This window comes from Psammomys obesus, unplaced genomic scaffold (assembly GCF_907164565.1).
Source record: "Psammomys obesus unplaced genomic scaffold, mPsaObe1.curated_primary_1811, whole genome shotgun sequence".
NCBI classification, from domain to species: Eukaryota; Metazoa; Chordata; class Mammalia; order Rodentia; family Muridae; genus Psammomys; species Psammomys obesus.
In genome coordinates, this window is record NW_026590062.1 from 5,822,497 (window position 1) to 5,845,178 (window position 22,682).

The 22,682-nt window shown below is 47.7% G+C and overlaps 1 protein-coding gene across 1 annotated transcript in view; it reads right to left on the reverse strand.

Moving 5' to 3' along the window:
- Nucleotides 1-7,837, reverse strand: part of Srrm4 (serine/arginine repetitive matrix 4) — a 147,672-nt gene extending 139,835 nt beyond the window's left edge. Inside the window, exon 1 of the mRNA XM_055606323.1 lies at nt 7,310-7,837. Within this exon, the coding sequence (XP_055462298.1) occupies nt 7,310-7,440 (131 nt within the window). The 5' untranslated portion in view covers nt 7,441-7,837. The remainder of the gene's footprint in view (nt 1-7,309) is intronic.
- Between the last annotated feature and the right edge of the window lie 14,845 nt (nt 7,838-22,682).

Sequence of the window (22,682 nt, forward strand, 5' to 3'; positions counted from 1 at the left end):
TCCTTTCTTTCTTTCTTTCTTTCTTTCTTTCTTTCTTTCTTTCTTTCAGAGTAGGGGCTTCCTTTTGCTGGTTGGCTACTGTACTGTGTAGTATCTCAATAAAAATGTTGAAGGCATAAATAAGTGAAAATATAACTCAATGCCACAGCCAAATGCAGCTCCCTTTGCTTTGTGAGTTCTTTCCTCTATCTGCATTTGCTACCTTCGAAGTCTGTGGGCTCACTGCCGCCCCCCTCATGATCACTGGTTGCTCAAAGAACACAGAATGCATTTATATTAGCTATCTAGACCATGAAGGACTAGAAACCTAATGGCCCACACCAGAGACAGTGCCCTTGAGCCAAAGGCGAGGAAGTTGGAGATTTTTGTATTACATGGGCCGTTCCTTTCCAGTGCCCCCCACAGGCAATGCCCCCTCCAAGTGGTTTCACCTGCTTGTACCCTCGGGAGACAGAATGATCTCTGAGGTCCTCCTGAGCACAGAAACCCCTATGCCTTCCCCCTCATCGCAGCTCACTGGTAGATTAAATTAGTGAAAAAAGTCAAGTCACATCCATTTCATAGGTCACACACTTCAGTGTGGGCGTGAACAAACATCCTTGTGCTGTGCTGGGGGAAGGGGGTGTCTCTGCCTTCCCTGTTTGAACCATATCCCTGCCCCTTCATTCCCACTCCCACCGGAAGTACGTAAACTTGACCACCTGGAGTCTCCTTTCCTGAAAACCGTGACGCCCTGGATGGAAGAAGCCGCATTTCATTCAACTTTTCCTCCCTGATGGGCCTGGCTCATTGGGATAATAAAAACTGTGATTTATTATTGATAACGAGAGCTACCACAGAAGACATCCTTCCCATGTGCCGGGCAGCGCCGTCTATATGAGCTCATTCAGTCCTCTCAATGGTTCTCCGAAGTGGTTGCTATTATTAGCCCCATTTTATGGATGAGGAAATCAAGACTGAAGTTGAATCATTTGCTAGAAGTCTCCTAGCCAGCGTGCTTGCAGGTAATAAGTAGAGCCATTGATTTGACTTCTCTGCCTGGCAGATTCTGCACACAGTCCCGCAGAGCTCAGTATCTCCGGAGAGCTGCGAAGTCATGTGCAGAAATGAGCAGAGAGGTGCTCGACATAACAGAGCTCATGATTGTTGGCTCATTGGGGAGCCAGGGGCAGGCCTGGCTAGCCTGTCCGTCCTACTGGGCACGTTCTCAGTGCATGGGCGACTTCGTTTCAAAAAGAAGAAAAGGTGAAAAACAAAATGAGAGGTGGACAGAGCCTGAATAAGAACACCCAACGGAGTCCTCTGGCTTCCATGTGCGCACACGCACACACACACACACACATAAACAGAGAGAGAGACACACACACACACAGAGACAGAGACACACATCGAGACAGAGACAGACAGACACCAGGCACAGGCACAGAAAGACACACATGGTCACAGTATTGGCATGAAGGAGAGGCAAGGCTAGGGAGTCTAAGCACCCTGTGAGTATTCTCTTGCACCTCAAAAGAGTGTCAATGAGAAGCCATTGAAGAACTCTTGCTAAGCCTATCCCACCTTGCAGGAGGACAGATCCAGCTGCCCAGAGAGTTGGGACAGGTTTTTAATTTGTTGTAACTCTGTACCAGGCCTGACGTATTCATGGAGAATGAGGTCCATTTTGGGGCCTCTTTCCTCATTACTGAAATTAGGACTTGGGGAATGCTCCACATTGTGTGGTGGCCTGGAGTCTGGTAGCAGTCTATGGGGACTCACAGGTCTGATGGCATTCGACCTAAGCTCCTCTACTGAATAATATGCCTCCTCCTTGAGCCAGCCAGACATCTTTATCTGAAGAGCCTCATTCTGACACCAGGAAGAGTTTGTTTGCAGCATATGTCATCGTTCAATGGCATCGATTAGAACCCTCAGAGTGTCAGAGAGAGAGGTGGGGCTGGGAGAGAGCTCAGCTTCCCTCAGATGGGAGCCTTGCATATTCAAACAACCCATCCATCGTCCCTTGAACATCTCCACACCCTGCCTCTTTAAGATAGAGCATTTGCCAAGCAAACACAGAAGAAATGTCACAAAGGGTCCCCACCACTAACCCCAGTATGCCATTCAAATTTCAATCTTTTAGATGCGGAAATGTTTGACCCAGCAATGTCGCTCCCTTCCCCCAGAAGAGCGTGTGTTCAATGCTAGGGCAAGTGTTTTCTGTGACCCTCAGAACGCTGGCTCTTAGCCATGGGTTGTCAGTAAAGCACCATCTAAATGCCCCTCACCCTGATCCCAGGATGGGGTCAGCACAAATGTGTTAACTGATTGCCTGGCACCAAGGGGAGTCTCAAATTAAATGGTTCAAAAGCATTTTTTTTCTGCTTTACAATTTGGCCATCTTTCCCCTCATGCAGTAAAACCTCCAATAGTTTGGAATTTATGAGGCTTTGGACAGGGACTGGGCTCCAGTCGGCTTCTGGAGTATTCTGCATGAAAGGGATTTTCGAAGAAAATTAATAGCTTGCCAAACAAATAGGAAAGGGAGTGCACACTATTTAAGGGGGTGGGGGGGATGCCATTCTAGCCCTTAACAAACACCCATCTGCAAACAGTTCATATGCTGACTTCCAATGATTTTCACATGTTCATTCTGTCCCCAGCTACGGCTGTTTATCAACATGATTATAATGGTTTGGGCTGGCTTCAAAGGCTAGGCTTTGCTGATCAGGAACTTCTTAGGTACAAACTTTTTGAGGCTGAGCAATTAACAAAGGAATTAAGGGAATGTCTAACAATGTTACTCATCTTTGGGTGGGTGAGTAGGGAGAGCTCCAAGTCTCCCTGTCTGTTGTTGATCTTATTGACTTCTGGGTGGTTCTTGTCAGGTACTATAGGGTGAGGGTTGACCTCACTGAACCTTGTCCTGTTAGACAAGGTTTACATCTGTTAGAATTTCCATTCTAAATAGCTACTCACTTCCCCCTCTGTCCCTTTTCTCTCTCTCTTATCCCTCCCTCTCCTTCCTTCTCTCCTTCCTTCCTTCCTTCCTTCCTTCCTTCCTTCCTTCCTTCCTTTCATTCTTTCTTTCTTTTCCCTCTATACAGCTCCAATTGTCAACTTGATACAACCCAGAGTCACCTGGGAAGAGAGAACCTCAATTTCAGAATTGCCTCCACCAGATTGACCTGTAGGGAAGTCTGGGGAAGCATTTTCTTGATTAATGATTGATGAGGAAGAGCCCAGTCTATTATGGGTGGTGTCATTTCTGAGCATATGGCCTGGGTTGTATAAGAAAGCAGACTGAGGAAGCCAGTAATCAGCACCCCTCTGTGGCCTCTGCATCAGCTCCTGCCTCCAGGTTCCTGCCTTCAGTTCCAGCCCTGACCTCCTTCAGTGATGCAGCATGACTTGAAGGTATAAAAGGCCACACACCCTTTCTCCCAATGTTCCCTATGGTCAGTGTTTTATAGCAGCAGCAGAGAAGCACACTAGAACACCCTTTTTCTTTTTTTCCTTCTTGGTTTCTCTCTCATTTTTCCTTCCTTCCATCCTTCCTTCCTTCCTTCCTTCCTTCCTTCCTTCCTTCCTTCCTTCCTTCCTTCCTTCCTCCTCACCCTCTCTTTCTCAGGGTCTTACCTTGCAATCTAGGCTGATGGTGACCTCACAATCACCCTGCTTCAGTGATCTGAGTGCTGGGACTACAGTTGTGCACCTCACTAAGCCAGGGTTCCTTATTTTGCTCTTAAGGAATTCCCGATGTGAACTATAAATTATATAATTACTATAAAATTGATAAAACTCATGAGATTATGGCATTAAAAAGAAGTTTAAGACTGTGGATTTCTGATGTCCCCTATATAACCCACAGGCTATTCTGTAAGGAGTTCATGGGTCAATTCAGAATGCAGACACTTATTCTCTGTGCCCCATCCCCAACTCAATAACCAGAAAGGGGAAGAGTTAGCCTTCTGTGCAGGTTAACCTCAGCTGTTAAGTAGATGAGAACTACCACTGTGGTGACGCCATTCCCTGGGCTGGGACTGTAGGAGGAAATGGCTGTTCCGGAATGTTATCACTCCTTTTCTGGCTATGGATTCAATGTGATCAGTTACCTGAAGCTCCTACCTGAGTGACCCCACCGCCATCTTGTTGTTCCATACCCTTGAACTATGAGCTGAAATGAACTTTCCCCTAAGTTGCCTTTTCAGGGTACTTTTATATCACGGTAACTGGAAGAGAACTAAGCGGCCTGCATGGAGGGAGAAAGAACTACGGAGTATTCCCCGCTTGATCTCACATGTATACATTTCACCCCAGTGTCGCTGCCCGCGTGGAGCTGAGCTTTCATAGTGTCAACTGTTAGCCTTATTTGAGGAAGAAACGAAACAGAGCTGGAGACTTTTTGTTTCCTTTTAACTGCTATGAGCTTCCTCACAGGACCAAGGTGTATGAAGCAAACACTACACGCCACACGCACTGCAGAGCTTCTTCACCTGCCTCGGTCCTCACGGCCAAGGTGGTCACAGGCACAGATCATATTTTCAAACTGACAAACGTGTTTGGTGAGGTCAACGCTCTGGTTCAGGGGACTGCACCCCGGGCTGTCTGGTGCTCACCCACACCAGCACCTAAGCCACCGCTACATGGCGCCTCGCTGTGCTCTGTCATTCTGACATCTGATTCAGACATCTGCCCGAAATCTGATACACAGCAAAACTCTTGCCTCATCAAGAATGCCTCATGGGGCAATGGGGTGGGGTGGAGTGGGGGAGAGGGGAGGGGAGGAGCCAAGGGGGATTCTGCTCAGGAAGCAGCTGTCTGATGTGTGTATGGTGCTGGGAAACCAACAACTTAAAATCCGTACCTCAGTTCCCATGCTAAATTATCTTCAGCCATAGACTTACCGTATCCAAGGAGGGACTCTCGCCTACAATCAGATATTATGTGTGTGGACCAACAGGATTGGCTGGTGGCTTACCTGCCCGCCCCCACCTGCCCACAGACTTGTGCCGATCTGACTGAGCTGGGCTTCACTCAAACAACTAAACATTTCTCATGAGCACAAGTACATAGCTTGCCTCAGAAAGAGTCTCCGGGGCTCCGCTGGAGGCATGTAGCATCTTTCTCCTTTCTCCTCTCTAGGGCTTTGACTTTGGAGCCATGACATTTCCACCCTCCGGTAGTACAGAACCGTGGAAGGGAACTGGAAACTGACCATTGCCGCATGTATCAGATGTGGGCAAGAATGGGGATGATTCTGACATTCAGTTAGTCTGCTGAAACACAATTAAGCCCAGCCTTTTCTGAGGACTTGGAAATAAATGCTCGGAAATCTCTACTCTGGCTGAGATAAAGCATCTACAAATCAGAATGTGCTCTACAGAGAGGAACTCCCAGTCACAAAAGTATTCTTGCATAATATCAACCAAGAGCTTATAGAACTCTGACATAAACTTCAAGGGTGCTTTCCAGGGAGGACTAGAAACCCAGGAAGGACATTAAGATGCACTAAGAGTGAGAAAATACCGAGGGCCCATGAAACTCTTGTGAAAGTCACACACAGATTAGATTCAAATGAACAAAAGCTGTGAGGCTAGCGCATCTCTCAGTCAATTTATACGATCGAAGCTATTGTATGTTGACAGTTTCAGACAGACAGTCAGACAGACAAATGGACAGAAAGGCAGACAGGCAGAACCATGAAGCTTCTTTGCATGGTAATATTAGGGACACTTTTCTAAATTAAAATAACACCAAGAACCTGCTCTCCTGCCCGTGTGACCATAAAATAGAAGACTGTGGACCGAACACTTCTGCTGCCAGACAAATTTTCCCTGGCTCCTCCAGCAAGGCCATTTTCTCCGGCCAGTGCAGCACTGATGTGCCAACAGTAGAAACAGGAAGGTGAAGCCGGTGGCAGAAGACCAGGGAGATAAAAGCGCTGACGTCAAACTCTCTCCAAAGAACCTCTGAGCGAGCGGACAAGTGCCAGCTTTAATGACATCTGATGTCATCCCCCCTTCCTGCAGCCCAAATCAGTGGGCTTCCCCCTCTATTGCGCCTAAGTTGTCCTCTGCTTACAGGCTCTACATTCTGCCGGTTCTTCCTGATTCCTGTCCACCCATTTCCTACACAGGATTCTCCACTTGTCGAACGACCTGTTTGAGCCTCAGTCAGAACAAAGAAAAGTTGCTGGGTGTGGGTTTGCTCTTTTCAGAGCTATTTCTCCAATCAGCTTTCGTTGACCCCACACTTGCTGGGAAGTTCTGAGTCAGTTGTTGCTACACCAGGCATTCTGTCAGGGTCTCTTTCCCAGACATGTTTTCAATCTACTCCCTAACGCAGCCTGCCAGGATCAATCAATCCTGCGAGAGGTCTCCCCAGATCTTTTTCCCTTTAACTCTCAGAACCACGCAGCCACGGGCAGCAAGAGATGAGTTTTCATACAGCCTTGATTTTTCCTGACGGAGGGCACAGCCCTTCTCAAACTCCTCTAAATCTGACGATCTAGGAAAATGCTGTTTTTCTCTGCCGTGGAAGGCATCTGTGTCCCTCAGCCCTGTCTTCTCTTCACCCCTGCCTCCTGCTCTCATTTTTTGTCTGCCTCCTTATTTCTTTCCTTACTCTCCCCTCTTGTCATTTTTTTTTTACCACCACCCCAGGGTCCACACTCATTCCAAAGTTCAAAGCCACCCAATCCTTAAAAAAATAAAACAAAATAAAACTTTCAATATTATCTTCATGCTGACTTTGAGCTTCCAGCCTTGGTTTTGGATGCCGGAGAGAAAGAATTCAACCCCAGAAGCCTCGGCCAAGGCGTGGAGGAGGGTGCTGTTTGGAGTGTATTTGGAGGAACAGCATATGGGCTTTTGTCAAAACGTTCAGAGCCCACTAGTTTCTGAGCTGAGGGTTAGAATGTACTCCCTGAACACCGGCTGAGCCAAGTTCATATTTTGTACAGCATGCCCCCACCACCTCACATCCACTACTGCCTTGCCCCCCTGACCTATAGGCTTGGGGATAGCTAAAAAAGTTTTCGGTCAAGTACATACCGGAGCCATACCGCCCACCCTAAGAAAGCAAAGGGGTTTGCATGGGAGTCTGTGAGAGTGTTGTTCCCGGCCAAAGAATTCCCGTCCCTTTCAAACAGCCTCTTCCTTACACAAGCGATTATGTCCCATGTTCCAGCGTGAGATACCGGGAATAACGGGCATAGTCCAGGCACGCTGGCCCAGCCGCCTGGGTCCGCCTGTCAAGACCCTGGGACTCAGGCAAGAAAAGGGGGAACCTTCCAGTGTCCCCAACTCAGGAACGAGGTCATTACCTTGGCAGCGGTTTGCGGGCTGTGATACTGGCGACGATGATGCTCTCGGGACGCGGAGTGGCCACCGCTTTGAAGGTCCCTTTCCAGAACTTCTCAAACAGCTGTTTCTCGCCCTGCTGCAGGCTTGCCATCCTGAAACACCGGGGCGCTGTCCGAAGTGCTGAAATGTGGATTCCAAACCCGATGACACGCCCTCGGCTCCGGGGCGCTGTCCGTGTGAAACCCCCAAGGGGTGGGGTAGGGGAGAGAACGGAGTTCTGGGCGAGGGGGATGGGATAGACGGGACGTCTCAGGCTAGGCAGGCATCGGAGAAGGAAGGTGGTTCCCCGGCTGGGTTCACCTCCTGGCTTGGCTCTGAGCTGCTCTGGGAACCGACTGAGCTCCGCGTCCTCCGCAAAGCAAAGCTGGCCGGCTTTCTCCACCGCGCAGAGAACGAAGAGGAGGCGACCGGGGCGTCTGCCGTGCGTGCGCGTGTGAGCTCCGGCGCGCCCGGGTTTTGTCTCTTGCACAATGTGACGTTGGAAGGGGAGGCTGGTCGCGCGAGCTGCACTTTCCTCCCTCCCCTTCTCCGTCTCCTCCTTCCCCAGCAACCCCTCCTTCTCTGGCTCAGCCTCCCGCCGCCATCTGCATAACAAAAGCCCGCAGGTCTAGGGAGGATAAAGGGCGGGGCGTGCGCTTGTCTCCAAGGCCCCGTGGCCACTGAGTTGCGGCTCTGACCTCTCTGAGAAGTGACCCCGGCACCTCAAACAGAACCAAGCAGGGGCCCCTCCGTCTCAGCCCTCACCCCTCCTCTGTTGTCGCAGGCCTTCCCCTCAACCCTTCTATGCGCACTCCCGGGGCTGGGCCACCTCCCTATCCCTTTGCGAGACTTAGAGCGCGTCTTCCATTGAGGATGCTACGAAAAGCCGCCCCACCTATCCGCCCAGGCCGGCCTGCCCTCACCCTCCCCACTTCTGGGAGGGACTGCCCAGGTCTGCATGGTGGAGGTACCCCTGTGTTCCTCTTCACGCCTTGGGGCCGCGGGCTCCCCCACCCCCCATCCAGAAAATGCCGTTTGACGGACAATCCGTCACCAGCGCGCTTTCTCGCCATCTGTCGAGCCGGCCCCCACCCGCAGAGGGGCGCAGCGTCACATCTGTGCTCGCGGCGCTCTAAAGGATATCTCTTTTGTGCCTCGCAGCCGGCCCGCTTCTCGTCCCCACTGCCAAAGCCCTCCAAAAGCAGCGCGCCCCTCCCCCACCTCTCCTCCCCTCCCCACCCCCTGAGAACCCGCAGGAAGTGTGTGTGTGTGTGTGTGTGTGTGTGTGTAACAACGGTCCGATCTGACAAAGAAAGCGCCGGGAGTGGGAGGGTGAGGTGGGGGCGGGGAGGTAGTCCGAGAAATACAAGTAACTTTTTGGTCTTTCCCTCTTCTTCCTCCCCACCCGTCTCGTCAGTCCCAGGAGAGGCTCAGAATCTCCAACTCCAGCCGCGCAGGACGGAGACAGCAAACTCTCCTGTTTCACCGTAGGGAAGATGTCCTACTGGGATCCCCAAGCCCGTTTCTCTCTCGGAACCCTTTAATACTTGGTACAGTGAACACTTACACTGAAAACTCCTAGGAGCCTTCAAGAAGCCTTACGGACCTAAAGGCACGGACACCAGGTCCCACCCCGAAGGAGGAAAAAATATCTTGTAATTCTTGACCTAGTAGCAGTGGGGAGCGACGACCCCCAACGTCAGCGCGGACTGTGTAAATTCTTTACAAGAGAATAGGAGGTACCCAGAGGGGCAAAGTGGGGAGAGGAGAAGAAGATGGGGCGAGAGAAGCCGGAACACAAGAATAAAGGAGTGAGCGCTGGCCCTGAAGAGGCCTACAGTTTTTGTTTGGTGGATGGCTGTGTACCCTTTTAGGAGAGCCCAGAGCGATGCTCGCTCCGCAGTGACCCCTTCTGGTCAATAACTAGAAGTGCATCTGTTGGCTTTTAAAGTAGGTAGCAGGAGAGTGGAGTTGAGACGGGGCTGGAGCTGGGTGACCTGAAGATAGACGAATGTCAGGGAGCGGACTGATCCCCTCCATTCAAATTCTCCATTCTTGGATTGCTTTTAGGGCTTTTGACCCTCCCTTGGGTTACTGTCACCTTAAATGTCGTTGAGCTGTCTTCCTTCTTAGCTTTGGATATTTAGAGAGATCCTAATCTTAACATTTGGGTATGAACCGAGTCACTTCCCGGAAATGGGTAGGTGGGACCTTACCTCCACCAATCAACCAACACCTTGAAGAGGCGTGCCTGACCTTTAGTAAAAAAGCTTTATTTTTAGTGTGTGCAAAATGTCATGTGTGTGGGTGCCAAACTTAACCAGGATTAGAGTTAAAGGTGATTGTGAGCCACCCAGTGTGGGTTCTGGGTTTTGAACTCAGGTCCTCAGGAAAAGCAGCAAGTGCTCTTAACCACCGAGCCACCTCTCCGCTCAACTGCATGTCCTCCTCTTACCTGGTGTTATGGCAAAGCTCTCAGTTGGGCATCCTTGCCTCTTTGGAAGCCCAGAACAGCCAAGTGAGGCGAGAGAGGAAGTCTTTTTTGCTTGTGTATGGATGAGGAAGCAGAAGTTCAGGATGGCGGAATGGTGTGCCCATGTGACTTCAATGAGATAGTGGAACTCTGGGTATGGGAGAGAATTCTGGCGATCGCAGGCATACCAGACTGCAACTACGCAAAGCCTACCAGACACCAGTGAGCCGATGCTTAGAAGCACACAGTGCTGCGGGTTCTAATGAACACCTCCTCCAACATCTCCTCTAACACGCGCAGGGCTTAGAACCCATACTTCCAGCCTCAGCCCCGCCTTTTCTAGATGGATAATCTTGAAGGAATGATCTCAGTTGCTGTGTCAGTTGTTTTGTTACTGTGAAACTCCTAACAAGAAGCAAGCTAAATGAAGAAAGGCTTTACCTGGCTCACAGTTTGAGTCCATGATGGTGTGGAAAAGCATGGCGTTGTGTGAGGCAGCTGGTCCTGTTACATATGTCAGAGTCAGAGTCGGGAGAGGAGGGAGTGGATGATGCTGTTCTTTTTTAATTTTTTTTATCCTTTTTTACAAAGCCTGTGACTGCAGGTGCATGGGACAATTCCATTTGAACTCAAGGTGGGTCTTTCCTCTTCAGTTGAACTTCCTGGAGACTTCCTGTGGCTTTCATAGTGCTTCAAGTCCAGTCAAATGCACAATGAAAACCGTCACTCCTGCCAAAGCCTCCGTTTCAATACCTTACATGAAGTTTCTTGGATGATAACCCGCTTCCACCGGACCATACTTAGATGACCATACTCCGTATTCCATGAAGACTGAACATCGCAGGTTTAAATAGACCGACTCGGAGGATTAACAGAATCAGCATGACGTCGGGCTACAGAGCAGTCTGTGGGAAGTAGTTTAGTAAAGAAAATCAATTATTATTAGAGGCTAAAATCACAGCTAGAATCAGACAGAGCCAGGCACTGCTCAGCCCTGGCACTTTTTAGTCGGATGACCTCAGGCAAGGAACTAACTCATTGCCTCAATCATTTCTACCTGAAAAAAAAAAAATGGAGGCATTGATGTATATTTCACATGACTGTTGTGAAGCTTACGAGACTTGCGGAGGATGTAGTTCAGGGTCCAGTTCATTAAAGTTGTCCATCAGATGGCAAGCGACCACTAATGCTGTTGACATTACTGTCAGGTCACTTCCAGTCATCACGAACTGGTGCCTGTTCTTGAGTCTTGGTTGGACACAGCCCTGGATACAGAGGGTCCAAAGAGAAGACATATTTCATTTTCTGAGGGGCTTCACAACCCAGTTCATCCTCTGTCCTTAGCAAGTAACGTGTGCTTCTTTTCTATTTTATCACATGGACGTAAACATTAGGGCTGGCTTCTCTACTATAACTCAGACTTGTTCCTCTGTCATTTTATGCAGGAGAGCCGTCTCTGTCCAGCTCTATCTCCTTCCCTGGGTGCCAGTCTCTGCTTCCCCAGGGGCCAATGAGCCACACAAAGAGCTGAGACACATCAGTGTGTTGGTTAGTGAACACACACAGTGTGGCACACTGGTGTTTATCCTCTGCATTCTGTCACCGGAAGACATTGCTAATTCTGATTCACACTCCTCCGTCCAGACCTCAGAATCCTTCCCATTACCAGCTTCTCTGATGGACTTCACCGGTGAGGTAAAGCTGGCACTCTCTGTAAAAATGTATTTCCATCCACTCCTTCTGTACTTATGCTGATACCCTTTCATTTATGGACAGAGAGGTGGGGCTGAAGGGATTGTGGAATCTGTAAACTTAGGTATAGCCAGACTTTTGGCTGCTTTGTGGGTTCCTCTTTCTTCCACCCTTCTCCAATGCTATTCTTTCTCCCTTTCAATCCCTTAATACTAGTAGGAGAGAAAGAAGGATAGAAGTGGGCAACCATGTCATTAGACTACATCCTGCTGATTAGGGGCATTGGGTTCTTTGGGGCAAGTTTGATCTTTGCTGGCAGAATATCTAATTTCTCTTTCTTCTTTGCCCACAACTACTTAGCAAATGGCAACCAACCACAACCAACCAACAACCCACACCCCTTAGGGGTCTAGTATTTATACACCCTCTGAAAAGTTCCCAGAACTCCAAACATCACACAATAGCAGAAACTATCTTCAGGGGCAAAACTATCTCTGCTAGAGCACAGGGCAAATCATAGTCAGCTGCTGGGGACAATATGAAGCAGCCCCATATCCCACAGCTGGGATTAAAATGAAAACCGATTCTCGTAATATTTCTGTTTTAAAAGAAACCAAAATTCTCACTACACCCTGGCATCCCTACAGCCTCAGCTGAAGAGGTTTCTGAGCTTCCGTGCCCATTAGGCAGCATCCCTGATTCAGAGAGATAGCTGCCCACATTTTGAGTTCTAACTCAGCCTTGCTAACAGTGCTGTGTTACCTTGGGGAAACCCCTTAACCTCTCTGTATTCAGTACTTCTTTGACTACAGTAGATCTGGTCATGGTCTATCTGCATGAAGGGACTTCAGGGACCTTGACGGTCTAAACCTTCTTCCCAAAGTCCAGTGAAGAGTGAAAAAGTCAAATAATTACAGAGATAATGGGAAATATGATAATGAGACCGATCTGTCTTTGTGGCCTTAAACGGGACCTCACTAAAATCATGAGATTCTTTACCTCCTCACACAGGTGTTTGGGGAGAATGAAAAGTCAAGCTTATACTACTCAGGGTTTGTTGATTGCCACACCTGGAAAGTTCTACTTGGTGTCTAATCTGAATCCCACCCCTACTCTGTACTGTCCATCCTTTTCTAGACCTCAAATGTCCTTGAATGAACATGGATGGACCAGGAGTCCCTATCCCATGATTACATACAGGTCTCTTTTCACTGTCACCAATGTCGATACAGAAGTTGGAACACAGCAGGAATTCGTTAATGATGGTTTTAGGTGTATGTCCCATGTCTGATAGCTAACTACACAAGTATCCGTGTCATGTTAGCTTAGAGGCAGGGACGCATATGTCACCTCCACATTTCAAGAGTGTGGCACTCATAGTGTTTGCTGATGCTGTCCGTGTCCCTGGAATAAAAGAACTCAACTTTGCATCTTCTGTAAACATGTTTGACCTCATAGAACAGCAACGACAATGTGCAGATAGAAGGGTATAGGAATGTGTGAGAAACAGAATCAGGCACCTTTCAGTGGTTTGCAAGTGTCAGCTCACCTGGAGATTGAAAAACTCCTGTGGTTTAGAGGCCACTATTACTCAGGAAGTGAAAGCACAGAGCGCTGAAGTGAGCTATAAGGACACACAGCGGTACTAAGTACAAACCGCCATAAACCCAGTCCGTGTGCCTTGCAGAGTCTCTGTGGTTTCACTTCCCCCACCCCATGGCATGTAACATGGTTCTTATGTTGCCGAATGGCACTGATTCTTGTGCCCTGAGCCTAGCACTCGGGTGGAGACCAAACTAGATGCTGTTCTTGTGGAGTGACGGCCCAGTGGTGATGGGGTGTTAAATGCTTGACGAACAAGCAAACGCCGTGTTGCGGGTATAATAAAGTGAAGGTGGAGACCCCGGGCATTTACCAAGCTGGGTGCCAAGTGGTGAAACCTCTGCGTTTGGTGGCCTCTAAGCTGGAGTAGCAAGTGGGAATGGGAGGCTGCACAGTAAGGGAAGGGTTCAGACACACATGAGGGAATGCTGGGTGCTCCCAGAGATCACAGTGGGAAAGGAATGGAGCCCAGTGACGGGTCTGGGGATGGAGGCTGATGCTCCATCAGCTTCTGTGCAATTGGAGCACACACAGGTCTCCTTTTACACTTGGGCAGAAAAGTCAGAGGGCCATGTTGTCACAGTATGTTTTGTTGCTTAGTTTTTATTTTGTTATTGTTTTCTACACAGGGTTTCTCTGTTTGTTCCTGGCTGTCCTGGAACTGCTCTGTGGTCCAGGCTGGCCTCGAACTCACAGAGATCTTCCTGCCTTTATCTCCCAGGTGCTGAGACTAAAGGTGTGGGCTACTACTGCCTGGCTATTATAGTATGTTTTAATAGTCAATGAAATAGTCCTTCCCAAAGCCAGGTGCTGAGGACCAGGAGGATGCCCCCTGTGCTCCTAGCCTCACACTCAGAACCCCACCTCCCAGCCTTGCTTTTCCTAAAATGTCCTTTTCCTAAAATGCCTTCCTTGAACAAATCTCTCTTCATTTTCTCCTCAACAGTAAGAAAGTTGCCCAGACAACTGGAATTTAGTAACATTGTTTTGCTTGCACTGAGTTGACTTTTATAGTGACCTCCCATTATAGCATGCGGAGGAAGCTGGGCATTCCTCATCAGAAATGTTTGGGACAAGAAAGACATGTTTCAGTGGGCATGCTGTAAGGCAAACAGTTTGTTCTGCTGCAGCACCTGATGTCTCTCACCCTGGGTCTCAAAGCAACAGAGCCAATCAACCATGGACTGGAAATCCCAAAACCACGAGCCCAAATCAGCCTTTCTTTCTTTTAAACTCTTAGGGTCTTTGTCACAGGGGTGGAATGCCAGCAGGATCAACTAAGGCCCTTTGGATGTAGATGAAGGATATGCCCTATAAGCCTCCTTCTGTCTGCAGTGTTACCTTGATGCCTCTCCATTCCAGCTTCATTCCTGTGGCCATGACAAAAACAAAAACAAACAACAACAAAAACAGTCTGATCAAAAGCAGTTTAGGGAGGAAAGTGTTTATTTGTCTTACAATTCCATATCACAGTCCGTCTTCAAGGGCAGGAACTCAGAGGGAAGCAGAGCAGAAGCCACAGTGGAAAGCTTCTGATTGTCTCACTGGCTCATGCTCAGCTAGTACCATCTGCATAGGTAATGGCACCACCCACAGAGGGCTGGACCGTCCTACAGCAATAAGCAATCAAGATGTAGGGCCAGGGACACCGCACAGACCAGTCAGCTCTTCCAATGACCATCCGTCTGCACAGAGGCCTCCAGGCTGTGCCACAAAATTAAGAGGACGCCATCCCGAGACACCTCCTCCTTGTGTGCAGCCATCTTTTTGTCTCCTTTGTCATTCATAAGAAAGTTGGTTGTTCCCAGCATCTGTGTTCTGTGGCATGACAAGAAGGTGCCTCTACGCTTTCTGTGTTCTGGGGTGTATTGTAAGCGCATAATCGCATTTAAATTCAAAACAAACTCTACCACAAAGTGAGTAACGTGTGGGTTCTGTCTTCTCCTGTGACGCCAGCTGACAATGAAGAGCATCATCAAGGATGGAAGCCAGTGATATTTAAAACTGCGGCTTATTTTTCATGTGTTGGATAGATCTCTTTTTTCCAGAGAGGAATATCCCTCATTGACTATTTGGTAGGTCAAGGTGATAAAGTGTTGTGTAAGCTGGAAGACCTGACTTCGAGCCTCAGAACCTACCTGAGAAAAGCTGATTGTGGTACTGTGCTCCTGTAATGTTGCTGTGATTAATAATAATTTAAAAAAATCCCATGTACTGGCCGGTTTTATGTGTCAACACAATAAGCTAAAGTCATTAAAGAGGAAGAAGCCTCAGTTGAAAAAATGCCTCCATAAGGTCCTTCTATAACACATTTTCCCAATTAGTGATCAGTGGAGAAGGAATTGGTCCATGGTGGGTGGTGCCACCCCTGGGCTGGTGGTCCTGGGTTCTATAAGAAATCAGGCTGAGCAAGTGATGAGGAGCAAACCAGTGAGCAGCACCCCTCCATGGCCTCTGCATCAGCTCCTGCCTCCAGGTTCCTGCCCTGCTTGAGTTCCTGTCCTGACTTCCTTCGATGATGGACAACAATGTGGAAGTGTAGGCTGAATAAGCCTTTTCCTCCCTGACTTGCTTTTTAGTCATGATGTTTCATCGCAGCAATAGAAACCCCAACTGAGACACCCCCAAAACAAACAAGTTAAGGGAAGAAAAGGGGTTATTTGGCTCAATATTCCAGGTTACACTCTGTCGTGTCAGAGAAGCCACAGTGATAGGGACCTGAAGCAGCTGGTAGCCTGGCATCTGTCATGACACACAGAACAAGGGATGGTGGCTCTTCTCAGCTCACCGGGGTCTCAGTCATGGAACGGTGACACCCCCAGTGGGCAGACCTTCCCACCTCAGTTAAGGTAACCAAGATAATCTCCAACACACATGCCAAGAGGCCAACCCGAGCTAGACAATCTTTCATTGAGATTCCTTTCCAGGGTGATTCTAGAATGTGCCAAGTTGACAGTTAAAACCAACCATGGGGGGGGGGGGCACTGTAATATCTGCCTGTGAGGAATAGCCCCTGTATTGCCTTTTCCCAGGCTACAGGGGATATTCCTAGAGTGTAACTCAACAGGCCCTTTGCACGCAGCTGTGTAGCCCAGTTCCCTTTGCATTCAAATGGCATGAAGTAAGCATATCCACACTCTGGGCATCTCATTTGCTTCTGTAATGTCTAAATGTGGATGTATGAATCTATAGTTCTATATATAGAAATACAATGAGAATTCAGATTTTGCACTTAAAAGCATTTTGTGTGTGTGTGTGTGTGTGTGTGTGTGTGTGTGTGTGATTGGCTCCCCTCTTTGTGTGTGGTGGGGGAAGGTCACATGTGTGTAGATTTTCTGTATGGCCTCAAGTGCCTTCTGCTTCTATAGACCGTTGCAGTTTCTGAATTCGGCTAGCTTTGTCGTGTGTGCTATTTCTTTTCCACTGAAAAGAAATACAGAATTCACTCCCGGAATGCTTTGAGGCCGAAGACAAAGGCAACTGACCTTTGGTTTAGGGAAAAGGAAAAGAATGAGGAATTCTCAAACCATGGCTGTGTCTATGGCCTGGCACACGGCAGAAGATCTTAGGGACAGAATTAAAACTCCTGTCCTCTGGAGCTGGAGGAATTCCTGCGGCCTGTTCTCTGCCGCAGAACCCGTCCTCCCACCTTGTGCCTTTGCTTGGACACTGCAGATGTAATTACCAAACAAATCGATAGCCCGTGTTGTGGTGTGAGTGTGCTTGCTAATGCAGCGTCCCGCTCCTGGGAACTTAGTTTGTGTCACACGCAGGTCGGATGTGCTTCGAGTCCCAGCCCACCCAGCAGCTCAGAATAAGGTCCGGAGTGTTTAATCTTCCCTGTGAACAAGCACTTTATGGACAGATTCCTGTTCATTCTCGCTGTTTCCCTTTGAAGCAGACTCAGCTGGAAGTCAGGGGACTGAAGGGAGGTCAGAGAGACAGCCTGTCAAGGGGGACCGTTCTCTTTGACTTTTCTTTGTCGGGAGAGAGGATTATAATAAATGTGTCACAGAATTTTTTTTCTGAAAAAAAAAAGTGATAAATGCTATTTAAATAAAAAAAATCTTTACTACATTGCATAAAAAATTTCAGAAATAAGCTTACGTTTTCAGGCCTTGTGGCCTTCAAAGGAGATTGCGGATGAAGTGGCGAGGCCAGGTTTTCTATCCTCATCAAACTGGAGCCACTCAGAGTCCAGACTCAGGGTGAGGGCTTGACTCTCAGAAACTTCAGATGGGTGGCCCACCGGGAAAAGCTGGCCTACCGATTGGTTTAGTTTATTAATGCAAACAGAGAATCTGAATAACTACGTTAGGCAGGGGCTTTGTTTATTTTATTTATATTTATTTATTTATGTACCAAAGCCGTGCTCTCCTCTCGTGATTACATTTCATCCAGGCAGTCCTCTTTTGTGTACACCTCCCACACAGCCGACTGCAGCTCCAGAACTCGAGGGTCTGTAAGGATGCTCTTAGAATGAAAGCCTGTGCATCTCTGTGCTTTCCTTTCTTCAGAATAATTTACAAGGACCACTGTAAAAATAGAGAATGAATAACCACCGTTACAGAGCGGACATGAACATCTGTCAAGCAACTGGCGCATACCTCCAGGTCACAGAACACTCTACAGCCCCTATTTCCCCCGACTCCAACCAATCGCAGGAGGGTGCAGGCACAGTGCATCACTTTTGAGTCTTAGATAGAGATGTGCTGCTCAAGGCCACGCTGTGGTGATGAGACTGAGAACTGTGGTTTGGATCTAGGTCTTTCCGAGCCCAGGATCCCAAGAATGATATTTAAAGTTTTCAAAATCCAGCAGGGGATGACTGATCAAATAGATGCTGGGAAGAGAGCAGTCAGGGGGTCTCAGGAGACCCCGTGTAGTGGCCAGCTCTCTGAAGCAGGTGCATCTGGTAAAAAGGTGTTTGCTGACATAGGTCGCTCTATAAGCATCTCATGTGCCCATTACCACAGTCTCTGGCTGAGTGGCATTACCACAGTCTCTGGCTGAGTCCACTGTCACACTGGACCATCGGCACATTGACCCTTTTTAGAACCAAAATGTGGCACAGAGCGGACATTAGCAATGGCAGGTGGTACTTGGCATGGGTGGAGTCTTCCGAGGTAGAAAATTCAGAAACCACAGCTGGGCTCTGCTTTCAGAAAACTTCCCAGTAAGAAAGGGAGTTGGCCCCAGCCTAGAGAGTGAGTTATATCGCTTTGCATGTGCAATAAATGAGGCCGAGGTTAACAGTAAGTAGAATGCTACATCCAGAGCCTCTGGCCCCAGCGCTATAGAAAGTGTGGCTGATGGCTAGAAAAGTAATTCAAGTCATGAGCCTTTCTAATTACCACAGCACATTTACAAAATTTACTTGGCACAGACAATATGCTAGGGACTGTTTCAAAACCTGATATTTCAACATGAAAGAAAATCTCTCTTCCTTCAATAAACTCACACTCTACAGATTAGCTGCTGATGTGAGCTGTGATATAATGAGCTAAACTCAGAGGGCAAAGATGTACTTAAAGGAACAACTCTTTTCTGTTGGTACAACTGGAGAGACATGAAGTGTGAATTACCCAGGCCAGAGAGACAGAGAGAGGGAGAGGAGAGGCTCTGGACAGGACTCTGCAGGTGTAAAAGAGAATGAGGCTGAGGTCTTGCTTAGACTGTAGTGGCGTTTGCCTGTATGGCATCCACATCACCACCAGCAGATGCAGCTCATACTCTAGAGGCAGAGAAACACAGAGTCCAGAATTTCAGAGTTTCATGGTCAGATGTTTAGGAAGAGGAGAGGAAAGAATAGACCATGCCACCAGGTGTACCTTCGAATCTCTTGCTGACCTGATTCTACTTCTAAGAGTTTGGGTATATTGTTGTTGTTGTTTTTTAACATTCTAGATTTTTATCTCTGATTTCTAAATTTCCTGATTTAGATCTCTGCTCACTTTTTGAGTGGTCCTCCTGATCCTGTCTCTAACACCAGCTTCTTTTATTTTTACGGCTGCCTCTGCCCACTGCCATCTTGTTTATTGCATCTTTCTTGCTTGCCTCCCTCTTCTACAATGTAGCTTTGGGAAATGGGGAAAGAGTTGAAACAAGCACCTCATTCACCCAGTGCACCGGCACCTCCAGCCTTGGTACTCTGGACATAGTCAGTGCCTTCGATAACCACCAAGTCAGTATGCATGAGGGTTGCACAATGCCCACCGTGAAACTCCTACCTTCAGCCAGATGGGAGGGCTGCTCCATCAGCAAGGTTACCTGGAATGCCTTCCAGAAAGCCTTCTCTCGATGCATTTATCCGGTGACATAAATTTTCCTCAGGACAGCTAGGAAAGGTAGGCAAAAGAATGAAAAGGAAGAAGTGATTCATAAAGGAGAACCCAAACTGACCTCTGTAGTCAACCTAAGTTGAACACAAGGAGCTTGTTTTAGTCCATTTCCTGCTTTTATGGCAGGATACCCAAGGCTGGTAATTTACAAAGGAAAGAAGCTTATTTTGGCTAATGGCTCTGAAGGCAGAGAAATCCAATATTAGGCATTTGCTGCTTCATATCAGAGCAGGATGAGTTAGAAAGAAAACAGACATAGTACCAGAAGAAGAGGCTAATTCCCATAGTAGGTAACCTATCAGTCAATTCCCTGAGTCGCACTACTCAAACGCCAGCCACAAGGACCTACCAACAAACGCTGCTTCCTGTAAGATCTAAGGGAGCATCGGGTGCTCTTTGAGGGGATACACACAGGTGATAGGAAGTAGAACAGTTGTGTTAGGGCATGCCAGAGCAGGGTGCATGGTGAAGGTGGGCAGGGAAAGGAGGCAGGAATCATGAGGAAGCGGACTCATGACCACATATCAACCTTACTTTTCATGTACAGCTCAAGGTGACGTGGTGCTTTGGATCTCTCTACCCACTCCACTCCTCTTGGGGTATCAAGCTATCCCAGTTGGGACTGAAGGCACCTAGACGTTGGGATTCTACAAAGAGTGTAATTTCACAGATCTTGCCCTCTTATGTGGGAGCTGAGGCAATCATTCTCATAGAAGTAAAAAGTCAGTTGGTCTGGAGAGATGGCTTAGTGGCTAAGGGCATCTGTTATTCAGGCACAAAGATGTGAGTTCACATTTCTAGCACCCACATAGAAATCTAGGCATAGTAGCGTGTGCCTGTGGCAGAGAAAGCTAGCTGGCCTGAAAGCCTAGCCAAAATCATGAGCCTGTGTGCACATGAGCATGTACACACACATACCACACACCCATGGGCATGTACCAAATACACACAAACATCACACCGCATGTACACGGTATACGCCAAACAACACACACGCATCATACCATACACCAACTATTCTGTAACATCATACCGTACGCACATATACACGAGAGAGAGCAGAATTATGATTCCAAAAGCTGAGAATGGCAGAGAAAAGAGCGTAGGAAGAAGTTAAGAGATCGTACAAACTCTAGCCAATGAGCAGGATAAAGCACAGCAGTGTAACTGTCCTTGACAATGACTTACCATATATCTCAAAATAGATGAAAGAGGGAATTTGAGATGATCCCCACAGAAAGACATGGTGATGCATAAGCCGATCACCCCAACATGCTGTCACATGTTATAGCATGAAAGGGCTACTGTGCTGAACCTCAGAATGATACACAACCATCACACGTCAATTAAAGTAGCCAGGTAAAGACTTAAAATGTAAACGAATGAAACGGAAGCTAATGATTTTTTTCTGTTGAGTAGAAAGATATTTTTTTTAAGAGTCAACTGTTGTAACTCATGACCATTTCACAAAGGAAAGTGCATTTTAAATGTAAAACGCAAGAAAGAGAGATGTTATCTCAGAATAAAGAATCTACTTCTAAATTGGCTAAATCTTACTCACTGAAAAATTCATAGCATTTTCAATGTTGCTTTTTCCCTCATTTTACCAAAAAAAAAAAAGGTGAGAAAGCCTTTCAGTAGACCACACTTTGGAACACTGCCTTGCAGGGGATATAGTTGGCCCCAAGGACCCTGATGGGCACTGAATAAATCCACTCAAAACAGCAGAGCCAGTGGCTTCTTTCCCAGGCTGGAAAGTCAGCATTAAGCACACAGATTGCTGACCTCACATCCCACTCATCTAATCTACCCCTCCCTTGCTTTTAATGTAGCAAAGTAACAGAAATGACAATTTTAATAACTTTAGGTGATTTCAGGGGCGTTGAGTATGTTCACAATGTTGTATAATGAAAATGCATATCTGTTCCCAGAATGTTCTCAGCAGCCCAGTCCCTGTAGCCCTTAAATACCTCCTCTCCCCAACACAGCTAGCCCTTAGGGACCTCTATCCTACTTTCTGTCTCTGTGTCCCTCTTTTGGTTGCTCGTGAGAGTGGATCATGCATTTGTCACTTTTCTTTTTAACTGTTCCAATGGAAGAGACCCTAAGGAGCTCAAGAATTGATGGCCGCACAACAGAATCCCTGGGTGAAAGCCAGCAGCGGTCCCAGTTCACACGTGGCGGACTGTATTGCACAAAGTCAAAGCTACAGGGCTCAAAAGTGGATGTTCAGGGCAAGGCTGGGGCAGTACAGTTTACTCTAGAAATATTTGCTGAGGCTCTGATAGAGAACAATCCTTTAGCAGAGACCTTCGGTCTAGCTGAGAGCCCAGGCCTTTCTCTAAGGAGCTCACACACAGTTAGATCGGACATTAAACAGTATAGATTCAGAATTCAACAATATCCCTGCTATTAGGGAGAACCTCTTGAAAGGGGTTTTGCTCAGCCCCAGAGGATGGTGAAAAGATTCTTAGAAGCTATGGCTGAGCTGAGACCTGAAGGTGAGTTAAGAGTTGTGTTGCAGAAAGGACAGAGATAGGAACCAGGCAGAGTGGGGAGAAAAGGCTAAATAAGGCAAGAAACAGGAGAGAATGGAGCTTCCTCTTAGAGGTGGTTCAGTTCCCAGATGTTGAAGCTGAGGGTGCAGGCCAAAATCTGTAGGCAATGTGCCACATGTCTGTTCCACTAAGGCATTTGTGTCTTTTCTTGAAGCCAGATGGTCTTCCTGAAGCTCTCCGAAAAGGTTGTAATTTCGAGTCCATGTACATCCTTCTGGCATTAAAAGATTGTGTGTCCATCACTTTCTTCAAGAGGTTCCAGATTTTCCAGTAAGTATGAAGCCCCTGGGAACTGTTGATAGCATCTAAGTCTCCCATTGCTTAGGGCTAGATGGGTTAATCTTCTGATTGCAACAAAATATCTGACAAGAGCAACATAAAGAGGGACGGGCTTAACCAAACCATACAGTCCACTGTGGAGGGGAAGTCCCAGCAGCGGGGTGTGAGGCAGCTGGTCAAGCTGCGTCTGCTGCGAGGAAGCAGAGGAAAGAACACGGTTAGTCATTTTGTCGTTTTTTTTCAGACTGGACCCCAGTCCACGGCATGTGTCACTCATAGCCAAGGGAGACCTCAGAAAACCCTCTCTGGAGGTTTGTCTCATAGATGATTCTTAAATCCAGTCAAGTTGGGACTCAGTTTCAACACAGGCTACAAACACGGGGGCGGGGCGAGTTCCAAGAAGCCTGCG